General features: G+C 39.8%; 1 protein-coding gene across 3 annotated transcripts in view; it reads left to right on the forward strand.

The window, feature by feature from the left end:
• The window catches only part of INPP4B (inositol polyphosphate-4-phosphatase type II B), a 514,637-nt gene that overhangs the window by 403,057 nt on the left and 98,510 nt on the right, over positions 1 to 13,070 (forward strand). For all 3 annotated transcript variants that reach the window (XM_030563920.1, XM_030563921.1, XM_030563922.1), the window contains one exon: positions 9,637 to 9,784. In XM_030563920.1, the coding sequence (XP_030419780.1) occupies positions 9,637 to 9,784 (148 nt within the window). The remainder of the gene's footprint in view (positions 1 to 9,636; positions 9,785 to 13,070) is intronic.

Genomic DNA, 13,070 nt, shown 5'->3' on the forward strand with positions numbered 1-13,070 from the left:
AACTAAACCCTTTTGAAAAACAGCTTTTTGTATTTCTGTTTTTTGTTGATTATTTATATCTGGTAAAAGGTTTTTCTTTGCCTTTTTGAGTATACATTTCTAATCAACTTACTGTAGGTCCTGTTTCTGCAAGTGGATCCAAATGGGTGGATCCATTAGGGATCTTGCTATGCTGATCCAGTTGCAGGATCAGGGCCCTGAGCAGCAGTGCTATAATACACTTTTCTCTTTGGATGTCAAATACAAACATTAATGCCAGATAGTTGACAGCAGTATTGATTGAGCTACTTATACTGGTGTAATTGTAAGCACTATGCTTAGGTAGTACCAAAGCATTACTGCTTAAGAAAAAATATTTAACTTGATAGTTACAGATTGCCTCTTTCTCTGCTTGCCAGCTGCTTCTGCTATCCTGGAACCTCCCTCCAGGGAGGGAAAAAAATGTCATGTCATGTATAATGCAAGAGTGGGTGGGCAGACTGCCACTTGGAAGTGTTTCTGCTCTACATTTCTGACTTACTAGTTAACATGGTTGGTGTTACAATGCTATTTGTATAGTAATAATAAAAACATACAATGATGAGAACAAGCTGACTTTTTTCCCAATTAAAATGGCACTTCTAGAAGATTACATATAAAAATATTTATAAAAGAAATTAGTATACCAAAAATTATGCAATTGAATGTTGATAGTGGAAAGTAATCAGTATTTTGTATATAATAATTTTATTTTTATAGTATCTTAACCAGTGTGCTAATACTGCTGTGTGCAATATCTGAATATACTGTAATTCCTGTGTGAAATATTCTCCCATTCACAATAGCTTATTTCCCAGTGGTCTCCAACCTTTTTACGCACAAGATCACTTTTTTAATTTAAGTACAACCCAGGATCTACCCCAACCCTTCTTTGAAGCCCCACCCCACTCACTCCATTCCTCCCCGCTTCTCTGCTACTGGCTCTCCTCCACCCTCATTCACTTTCACCAGCTGCAGGCTCCTGCCGGGTGGCACTTACTGCAGGCTGCTCCCATGCTGCTTCCTGAAGGGGCGAACATGGCCTCTGGGGGGAGGGGAGGGTGACCAGATAGCAACTGTGAAAAAATGGGACGGGAGTGGGGGATAATATGTGCCTATATAAGAGAGATTCCCCAAACACGGGACTGACCCTTTAAAAACCAGGACATCTGGTCACCCTTGGGGAGGGCACGTGGCTCCGCATGCTGTCCCATTCTGCAGGCACACACACCCCGCCCCGCAGCTCCCAATGGCCACAGTTCCCCAGTCCCAGCCAATGGGAGCTCTGTGGGCAGTGCTTGAGGCAGGAGCAGTGCGCAGACACCCTTGCCCCTCCCTCCCCTGGAGCCACGGGGGCATGCTGACCACTTCTGGGAATGGTGTGGGGCTGGAGCAGGCAGGGAGCCTGCCTTAGCCCCACTGCACCACCGGACTTTTAGCAGCTGGAGATCGCAGTCGACTGGCAGAGTCTCCAGGATTGACCAGTCAATCGCGATTGATCAGTTGGCAACCACTGCTATATCCCATTCCAAAGTACTGTCTCATCATGAGTGGACATTAGCTAGGATTCTTGAACGTTCATTAAGATGGGTGATCTATTATGAACATTCCATGAAGAACTATTAACATGCGGTTCTGGCTCATAGCTACATGCCTGCATGATAATTTAAGTGCCTCTCAGACCTCTGGGAACTACAGTGGCTGTGCTCTGCTTTGCAAAAACAAAGCTCTGCTGGCTGGTGTGGAAGGGATGGGATCGTTGATGAGCTCTGCAGGGTGTTTGTTGAGGCCTGTGGAAACAAAGGCAGCCTTTGGACCCCATGACATAGAATTCTGTCTTTTATTTTAAAAGGAAAAGCAAGTTTCTGCCCCTTCTCCTTGCAAAGATAGCATTGAAAACTTAAACCCATGTAAACCCACTGTGAGGGCTGAGCAGTGCTCAGCTTCTGTAGAAAGAAGCTGAGGGAGAACTCAGCATGTGTGCATGCGTACACGTACACACGCACACTCCCTCTCTTCCTCTCTCCTGTGTAAAATGAGATGATTAAGTCTGAGGTGTAACTCAAAGAATCACAGTTTAGATTTTCCTTTCACCAACAGTGCAAATCAGGAATAACTCCAATTAAGTCAATGATGTAAAATGAGTGTAAGTGATTCTCTTTAATCAGATCCCACCTTATTAACCTTTCTTAAAATTCTTAGGCAGGCCCTCTGCTACCAGGAGGGGTTACATTTATGGGGAGAGTGCAGAGCCAGCAGTAGGCATAGGCAAACTTAGCAATTGCTTGGGGCCCACCTGTTAGTATGTGTTGAGGGAAGGGCTAAAATATTCCTTCTTAAGGCCCTCAGTGGGCTATATAGCACCACCTCTGATGGAGAGTATGAGAGAATTGTTTAACAGTGTTACCTAAAAGTATGAAGACTGGGCCTGCTTGTTAAAAATACGATGCTGAGCTGGCTTTTGTGACTCAGGTGGCTGGCATGGTGTGGGTATACCTGCCACTGCCACAGTAGCTTTTGTAAGAGAAACTTCTCTTCTGCATCCCCCTCTAGTGCCAGTAGGAGTGAATGGAGGATGCATTGCTGTATACACTGTGCAGCCCTAAATCCCAGCTGCCTCCCAAAACTTCTCCGAAGAAGGAGGAGAGGCAGCAAAGCCAAGCTGCTGCTGAACTGAGTAAGAGCCTGCACCCATTGCAGCCCTCCTCTCTTCCTGCCATTGGCCTGCCTGTCCAATGTTTAAAGAACGAGCACTGGGAGGGAGCCAAAAGCCTAATTCCTTTCCCCTGATTTCCCACCACCACTCCAGGGAACCTGCTGCTCCATCTGACCTCTATCAGTCAGGGGAAACCCATCCACTCCAGAACTAAAGGGGACCCGATACCTAATTCACCATCAAAGGAGACCCACTTTCCCCTGGCCATCTGCCCTGCAGGTAAAAGTAGCAGATCGGCTATTGCCTGCTATTATTGCAGCCAGCACAGGTTGAAGGACACTTTCATGCTACATTTACTCCAGCTGTGAGGAGTCTACCTGTGAAATAGTTTTCATGAGGTGTTGAGTAGGGGGAAGCATATTGGGTTGAGAAGGTGGAAGGAGTGATGGGATGGAAAAAATGGTCTGGAAATCATGGATTTTTGGAGGGGTGGGAAAGAATATGAAGTTGATGGATTTCTTTATGTGCAGAAGAATAGTATGGAATTGATGGATTTTATTTGGTGAGAAAGTGTGTTTTTTACCTAAGAAATGTCATATGAACGAGTTGGAAAACTTGAAGGGCCCCTTTGTTAGAAATTTGGCCCTCTCCTCTGTTGAGAGAAAAGCATCAGAATCAGTGCCTAGCCTCGTATAGTCCATGTGACTCCTCAACGCAGTGACTTCCTTTTCTCTCAGCCTCTTCTATGGAGAACATGGAGGCTCTTTACTCCCTGTGTTTCTCTTGCCCACACCTACATATTAAGGTTAGGGTTAGATTTTTGGATGTTTTTCTACATTTTCAAATATATTTATTTAAGTTACAAAGTGTACAGTGCTCACTTTATATTATTTTTATTACAAATGTTTGCACTGTAAAACTGATAAAAGAAATAGTATTTTTCAATTCACCTCATACAAGTACAGTAGTGCAATCTCTTTATCGTGAAAGCGCAACTTACAAATATAGATTTATTTATTTATTTTTGTTACATAACAGCACTCAAAAACAAAACAACGTAAAACTTTAGAGCCTACAAGTTCACTCAGTCCTACTTCTTTTGCAGCCCGTCGCTAAGAGAAACAAGTTTGTTTACATTTATGGGAGATAATGTTGCCCGCTTTTTATTTACAATGTCACCTGAAAGTGAGAACTGTTGTTGGCATGGCATTTTTGTAGCCGGCATTGCAATGTATTTATATGCCAGATATGCCAACCATTCGTATGCCCCGTCATGCTTTGGCCACCATTTTAGAGGACATGCTTCCATGCTGATTATGCTCGTTAAAAAAATAATGTGTTAATTAAGTTTGTGACAGAACTCCTAGGGAGAGAATTGTATGTCTCCTGCTCTGTGTTTTACTCGCATTCTGCCATGTATTTCATCTTATAGCAGTCTCGGATGATGACTCAGCATGTTGTACATTTTAAGAATACTTTCACTGCAGATTTGACAAAATGCAATGAAGGTACCAGTGTGAGATTTCTAAAGATAGCTACAGCACTTGACCCAAGATTTATGAATCTGAAGTGCCTTCCAAAATATGAGAGGGATGAGGTATGGAGCATGCTTTCAGAAGTCTTAAAAGAGCAACACTCCAATGGAGAAACTACAGAACCTGAACCACTAAAAAAGAAAATCAACCTTCTACTGGTGACATCTGACACAGATGATGAAAACGAACATCCGTTGGTCTGTACTGCTTTGAATCATTATCAAACAGAACCCATCATCCACATGGAGGCATGTCTTCTGGATTGGTGGTTGAAGCATGAAGGGACATATGAATCTTTAGCACCTCTGGCATGTAAAGATCTTGCAGTGCCAGCTACAGCAGTGTCACGTGAACACCTGTTCTCACTTTCAACTGATACTGTAAACAAGAAGCAGGCAGCATTATTTCCTGCAAATGTAAACAAACTTGTTTGTCTGAGCAATTGGCTGAGCAAGAAGTAGGACTGAGTGGACTTGTAGGCTCTAAAGTTTTACATTGTTTTATTTTTGAATGCAGTTTTTTTTGTACATAACTCTATATTTGTAAGTTCAACTTTCATGATAAAGAGATTGCACTACAGTACTTCTATTAAGTGAAATTGAAAAAACTATTTTTTATTTTTACAGTGAAAATATTTATAATAAAAATAAAGTGAGCACTGTACACTTTAAATTCTGTGTTGTAATTTAAATCAATATATTTGAAAATGTGGAAAATATCCAAAAATATTTATATAAATGCTATTCTATTATTAACGGTGTGATTAATCATTTTAATCACATGATTAATCGTGATTAATTTTTTAAATCGCTTGACAGCCCTACTTTTTTTCCTGTTTACAATATTTCATTATTCTTAGCAGAATTCCTGTCTCAAGATCACTCTCACACTCATGGTTGAAATAAAACATACTTCTTCATTTTCTCAACAATTTTCAGGCGCCTTTGAGTTAGAGCTGATATCTAGAGCTAAGATTTCCAAGGGGCCTCTACACTGCATCTGATTTAGGTTTCAATATTATGCATGCAATTATTAGCTTGTGTAATTCCCCAATGTTGATGTGAATATCAAGTAGTTAGGTGTCTAACTGCCTGTCATGGATGTACAACTGCCGGTTTTTCCCACTTGTTTATTTGTACATACAGTATTTCAGCCACCAATTCTACAGGCTGGCTTTGAAAATTATGGCCTCATTAGTATATTAAGTGGTGAACAACAAGTCTGCCTGAGAGTTACTAATTTCTTACCACTTCCAAACAGTTGAGACTTTATTTAGAACATTCTTCTGATCAAAACAAACCTCAAAAAAACAAAAAACAAAAACCTGTTAGCTAAAGCAAAAGCAGTTCCTTTAGCAACACTACATATTTCTTCCATATGAGGCTAGCTTCACTAATGTATATAATATGTATAGCCTTCTATGTGTACTTTCACTGTGAGTGTTTATATTGTTTTTTTACAAAACACACACCTACACTCAGTGTAGGTGTGTGTTTTGTAAAAAAACAATATAAATATATATATATGCACGTTTTCATGATTATATCATCATGACAACAGATTTATCACATGAACAGATTTTATGTTACAAGCACTAACAGCTGATTATACTGACTGATTAACCTGTTTATCAGAGGGGTAGCCATGTTTGTCTGGATCTGTAAAAACAGCAAAGAATCCTGTGGCACCTTATAGACTAATAGACGTTTTGGAGCATGAGCTTTCGTGGGTGAATACCCACTTCATCAGCATCTGACGAAATGGGTATTCACCCACGAAAGCTCATGCTCCAAAACGTCTATTAGTCTATAAGGTGCCACAGGATTCTTTGCTGCTTTTATTAACCTATATGTAACTCATATTCAAATATGGTGTTAGTTTCCCTTTGAAATCACATCTCTCCGTGAAGGGTTTGTATTCCTTTTTAGCTGCCACCACTTTCATGTACATCTAATGGATGCTATATAATACATGCAGTACTAGTACTAAACACATGTATTATACTTTACTTATCACAAATCTATTTCATGTTCTGCATATCTCTAAATTTAGAATCTTATACATAAATCAGGATTATTTTATAGTATTAGGTACACTTTCCCACTGTATGTTATACAATCTATGATTAATTGGACATAGTTTAAGATTATATTATGTGTTCAGAATAGAAGTGGCTAGCAAATTCTTTGTTATATAGTAAGCGTCTCATTAAAAGACCCTTGAAAACCATGCAATCACCAGCCATTAAGAACTATACACATAAGTACTGAAATACTGTAACAACTTCTGAAAGTGTGATACATTCTACAGCAGAATTATATGCTGTAAATAATGGTGATACACAATACAGAATAGTTTTAGATTAATAAGAAGTTTGTCTGAATAGAAGTTCTGGTGCAAATCCAGCCTCTTCTGTCTCTGGCCAGCTTCCATTTGTTTACGTTTGTCTGTAACCATAGTATTGTTTTTTAGTCTAAATTCTCCTTCTCCCACACATCCCATGTCTGAATCTTCCCATTCCTCACCTCCACAGCATTGTCCACATGTGATGTTACGTTCATTATGTCTCTGCTTAAGTCTTCCTGCTTACTCTTTTCTTTCACTTTGTTTTGTAAAACTCCCTTCCCATGCCTTCCACCACAGAAACACGCAGTACACTTCTGGGCACCACATCGCACATATATAGAAGAATGATCACATCACTCACCCTCTTTCTTCCATTAGCTATCCATTTATTTCAGGTCAAATGATTCATTTTAATTTTGAAGTGTGGATGGAGTCATTCCAAGCTCTGTCACTAGCCTTGTCTCACAATTTCTCTCTACTTATCTGACTCTGGCCTCTTTTCTGTCCTTCCACGCAATCCCGCTAGTGTGGATCTTGGATCTAAGAGCCTTCTCTTCTGCAGCTCCTGACACTTGCAGGAGCCTTCCTGTTCCTCTCCAGCATAGTGGTTCTAATCTGTCTCATTCCAAATGACTTGACCTTATCTTTTCATCTGTGCTTACACCTCTTAATTTCACTCCTGCTCTATTATTTCTGCAGTTTTTGTTATGTCGAGTTAACTCTGTAAAGTGTCATGGGTTGCAATTTGTATGGAAGATGATGTACAAAATGAAATTGCATTAGATACTGAATGTGGCATATAGGCAGGCTGCTAATATTGGTGTACCATCTCTCATTTTTACATTTGCTTATTCAGCATAGGTCTCATTTTAGCAATTGGAGGGTTCAGTAAATGGGCACATCCTTTTGATAAACCTGCACGTTCAAACCATAGTGTTGCAAACAAAGAGCCACTCCCACAAGGTAACGAGTGCCCTCGCCTCCCATTGCAGTCAGTTAATCGGAGGTGAGGATGCTCAGAACCTCACAGGACTGAACCTAAAGTGGACAACTTTGCATGCAACTGTACATGCAATGTGGGCACATTTAGGAGATTTAGCCCTTGGTTTTGGACAGTGTGAAGTGAATGACAAATGTACTGCTTTCAGTGCCTTAAAAAAATCAGTTCCCATTCAGTTATTTACACCAAAGAAACAGGTATCAGAGGGGTAGCATTGTTAGTCTGGATCTGTAAAAGCAGCAAAGAATCCTGTGGCACCTTATAGACTAACAGACGTTTTGGAGCGTGAGCTTTCGTGGGTGAATACCCACTTCGTCGGATGCATGTAGTGGAAATTTCCAGGGGCAGGTATATATATGCAAGCAAGCTAGAGATAATGAGGTTAGTTCAATCAGGAAGGATGAGGCCCTCTTCTAGCAGTTGAGGTGTGAAAACCAAGGGAGGAGAAACTGGTTTTGTAGTTGGCAAGCCATTCACAGTCTTTGCTTAATATTGAGCTGATGGTGTCAAATTTGCAGATGAACTGAAGCTCAGCAGTTTCTCTTTGAAGTTTTTTTGCTGCAGGATGGCCCCTTAAGATCTGCTATAGTGTGACCAGGGAGGTTGAAGTGTTCTCTTACAGGTTTTTGTATATTGCCATTCCTAATATCTGATTTGTGTCCATTTATCCTTTTCCATAGAGACTGTCCAGTTTGGCCGATGTACATAGCAGAGGGGCATTGCTGGCATATATTACATTGTGGACGTGCTGGTGAATGAACCGGTGATGGTGTGGCTGATATGGTTAGGTCCTGTGATGGTGTTGCTGGTGTAGATATGTGGGAAGAGCTGGCATCAAGGTTTGTTGCATGGATTGGTTCCTGAGCTTGAGTTCCTATGGTGCGATGTGCAGTTACTGGTGAGGATATGTTTCAGGTTGGCAGGTTGTCTGTGGGCGATGACTGGCCTGCCACCCAAGGCCTGTGAAAGTGTGGGATCATTGTCCAGGATGGGTTGTAGATCCCTGATGATGCGTTGGAGGGGTTTTAGCTGGGGACTGTATGTGATGGCCAGTGGAGTCCTGTTGGTTTCTTTCTTGGGTTTGTCTTGCAGTAGGAGGCATCTGGGTACATGTCTGACTCTGTTGATCTGTTTCCTTATTTCCTCTTGCGAGTATTGTAGTTTTGAGAATGCTTGATGGAGGTTTTGTAGATGTTGGTCTCAGTCTGAGGGGTTAGAGCAGATGCGGTTGTACCTCAGTGCATCGTGTGATGTGCCCGGGATGGAAGCTGGAGGAATGGAGGTAGGCATAGCGGTCGGTAGGTTCTCGGTATAAGGTTGTGTTAAAGTGACCATCACTTATTTGCACCGTGGTGTCTAGGAAGTGGACCTCCCATGTAGATTGGTCCAGGCTGAGGTTGATGGTGGGGTGGAAGCTGTTGAAATCGTGGTGGAATTTTTCTAGAGTCTCCTTCCCATGGGTACAGATGATGAAGATGTCATCAATGTAGTGTAGGTAGAGAAGGGGCGTGAGTGGACGAGAGCTGAGGAAGCATTGTTCCAGGTCGGCCATAAAAATACTGGCATATTGTGGGGCGGTGCGGGTGCCCATAGTGGTGCCACTGATCTGGAGATATATATTGTCATCAAATTTGAAATAGTTGTGTGTGAGGATAAAAGCACAGAGCTCAGCAGCCAGTTGTGCTGTGGCATCATCAGGGATACTGTTCCTGACAACTTGTATTCCATCTGTGTGTGGGATGTTTGTGTAGAGAGCCTCTACATCCATGGTGGCTAGGATGGTGTTTTCTGGAAGGTCACCAATGCATTGTTGTTTCCTCAGGAAATCTGGTGTCACGGAGATAGCTGGGAGTGCTGGTGGCATAGGGTCTGAGTAGAGAAAAGAAACAGGGACAATGGAAAAAAAGTTCTTGAAATGATGCTGTGTAAAGATGTTAAGTTACATCATTTGTAGACACCTAATTTTCACTTTACAATTCAGTAGTTCTACTGTAGACAATATTAAGAAGCCAGTGGTCTACTAATACATCTCTCTCTATGCTTCTTTCAATAATGTGTAGTGAAACTGATGCTCTTTTCAGGATAGGGTGTGGACCAATGTGGGGAAGAGTTTAAACTGCATTATTGCAATGGTGGACAGACTACTTGAAAAAGACAACAGCAGCAACGGCATTAAGGAAAGCGAAAATGACCCTTCATCTGCAGATCACATGGTATCACATACAAGTGGTAAGAAACCTATTTTTTATGATTGACTGGGTAAATAAAATGAAAAAAATCACAATAAAAATGAGATAGAAAGAGTGAATAGTGTTGTTGATGAAAGTGCTGATAGTATGGTTTTGTACATTCCTAGCCTTGAATGACAGAAAGCTGTTTATCAAATTGCATCTCAGTTGTGCACTCAAGAACTGCTTGCAGTGCTCAATTTTTTGTGCTACATAAAAGCCTCCTTGAAAGAACAGTGTTTTCCTTTGAAGTCTCTGACATAATTTAATCTATTTTAGGTTTTTCGTGAAACTACCATTCAGAAAATGACTCAAGAGCATATATTAAGGAAATTTTAACACATACTTTCAAAATGTCTTTTGCTCATAAATCCTTTGCTGGTTCCAAAATCAAATTTTTAAAGATAAAGTTGCTTCTCTTTTGTGAATGCATCAGTTTCTGCAGAACTGGATATTAGGTAGAGGATGATTTAACAATATGCTGTGGAGAAAATTCTCGCAGATCCACATAGTGTTTCTTGGCTCCATTATTCTGTTCTTCCTACATGTCTGGATTTCTAATTGTTTTCATTTGCACAGAGAGTGAAATATAAAGTCAAGATCTGCTGTATAAATCCAAGATGAGAATCTTGTTTTGTCTGTGTTGCAATGAATCTAAAAGTGCCTCTTTGAAGGTGTATGGTATTCCAAGACTCAAGGAAAGGGTCTTGGAAGCAGAACCAAATTCTGGGCTGCAAACTGCTGGAAAACCTACTCTTCCTTTTATTTAGTGGGACAGTGTTTTCTTTTATCCTGTAATTACATCTTTATGTGTTTCCCACATTTTCATGGCTTGGTTTTAGAACAAATTATTAGAAATTTTATAAGGTTTGGTTATTTAATTAAAGCTATTATTCCATCCTATTTGTGTACTGATGCTGGGATTTTAGCTGTAGCCCTAATTTTAATGCAGCTGGAAGGCCAACTTATTTACCAATACCAGAGATTTGTGCCAAGACTGGCATCCAAAGTTTCTGCATCAAATGTGCCACTTTATTTTTATAGTAAAGAGATGGAAACTTTTCTTACCTGTTACATTTGCTTCTGAGAGTTCCTCTCTATAGGAGGTGAGAATCTACCTCAGCTGTAAGGTCAGGGGAATGGGTGGCAATTTTTTGGTCTCTTCTTTATTCTCCTGTAATAATTTGTGGGAGTGGAGTGTGGGCACAGTATATGGATTCAGAACTGTGTTCTACTTGGAATATTTCTTGTACGCTGGAGTGAGGAACAAAATCTCACAGATCAGCTAGGAATAGTCTTCAGTTTGAAACTGTCTTCAGGAAGGGAAACTCAACAGTCCTGGGTCTGATAAAGACAACAAAACTGAATCTTAGATGTTCTTGTGACAAACTGTTCCTCTTTCTCGTCACCACGCTCCTCCCCTTTCCCCCCCTCCATGATGATAATTAACTCTTACTAGTTTTTTTTTCAACATCATGAAGTAATAGTAGATTTCTCAATAATGAATATTGGATTTGTTTTGCAAATGAGGCCTCTGTTATGCTACCTGTGTGTTAGATATGTACAGTTCTCTATCTATTCTCCAGATGGCATGGATCATTTTGGCTGTAGAACAAGATTTTACATTATTTTAATTTTGTTTACCTTAACTGAAGGAAACTTAGAACTTTGTGTATGTGTTTTGGAAGTCCTCTGCCCACAAAAATAAGAAATTAGAGAAGTATAAGTTTTAAAAGTCCATTTTCCCTTGCTCTTTCAAGCCTCATGAACATTTTCCTGGTGGTGCTCTTTAGATTGAAACACATTTGACTAGTCCCATTCTATTTGTGTATGATATTTTACCTTTAGCTATAACAAAGGGACAAAAGCTTACACTCAGGCTTGTAATTTACAAAGCCAGGTGAAAAGTTGATTAGAATCTTTATCTCTCAAATTCAAAACTACTTTGAATTACCTTCCCCCAAAAATGTTTAGCTTGAAAGGGATTTAAGAAATGTGCTAAATGTTCTCCAAGCTAATTACAATCCTGCCCTATGCTAAGCAACAGTACTGTTTTTAATCTGAGGAAATTACAGGAGACATCATTTGTTCTGCTCATAAAATCTCTTCTAGAGTTGAAAAACAGGCCAAGAATAAGCAAACTTTGTAGTAATTATGACAATGAAGCAAATTCTTCGTTTTTTATTAAATTCTGCCCTTATTTCTTCTCAGATGTTTACTAAGGGCCTGACCATGCTCCCAGTGAAGTTCATATGACTTGACTTCAATGAGAACAGAATTGGGGTGTTTTAAAGACCTTTTCTGGATTTCTTCAATGTCTACTTAGTTGTAAATTGTAGGTTCTTTATTTTGTTATGTTTGATTTGTTAGGAGGCGTGGCTTCATTTCTGCATTAAATTTTGATGGCTTAAAGTGGAGCTGGGAAGGGTAGACCTAGAAACTGAAATGTTTTGAAAGTTGCCTCCTATTGTAGAACTTACTTTAAAAAGTTATCTCCACAGCGTGGAAAGCTTTCAGGTATTGGAGAGCAGCAGGAACTGGTGTAGTTCAGGTTGCGTAATAGACTCCAATATACCTTCCTGATAATGTTCTGAAACTTTTGCCTTCTGAGGCCAAAATTTTCCATGTGTGATCTCTGCCTAAAGGTGATTTTTTTCTCTCTCTCTCTCTCTGTTTTAAGAGTGTGAGATGGAAGATTAAACGTTTATGGTTGTGTACGCAAAAATCAGGAAATGCCATAGTCAAGGTGATAAACTGAACTTAAATTCTGCTCCACAGGGTATATGTAGCCTTTGGTTACATTACATGATGTCATACTATTTCTCAAGAAATCCAGCATAGTACCATGAGATTTTACAGCTGTAGATACACATTTACATCTTGCAATGCTGTATACTATTTTGTGTATGCAAGACAAAGTCCATGAAAGTCATTTATATGAAAAATTCTCAATGGATGTTACTTACATGTTATACCACAACTGAAACATAACAAAACTGAGTAATACTGTAAATGTACTAGCATGCATAGGTCCCTAGTTAACTCAGTTAGCTTCCTAATTGACTAGCTCAGTCCTCAAACTGACCCTATAAGAAAAGCTGTGCTGTTGGTTGAAAAGAAAATATATATAATACATGAAATTATAACCAGATTATTAAAATATGTACCTTGAAGAGAAGAGAACTGATCATGTAAAAGGGCTGTCAGTAAAGATATATTTCATCGTTATGACATAAAATTAGTGTAGGTATTAAAAAAATGGAAAAAATGTTACAGGATTCTACACC

The sequence above is a fragment of the Gopherus evgoodei genome, chromosome 5, assembly GCF_007399415.2.
Source record: "Gopherus evgoodei ecotype Sinaloan lineage chromosome 5, rGopEvg1_v1.p, whole genome shotgun sequence".
In the NCBI taxonomy this organism is placed as follows: domain Eukaryota; kingdom Metazoa; phylum Chordata; order Testudines; family Testudinidae; genus Gopherus; species Gopherus evgoodei.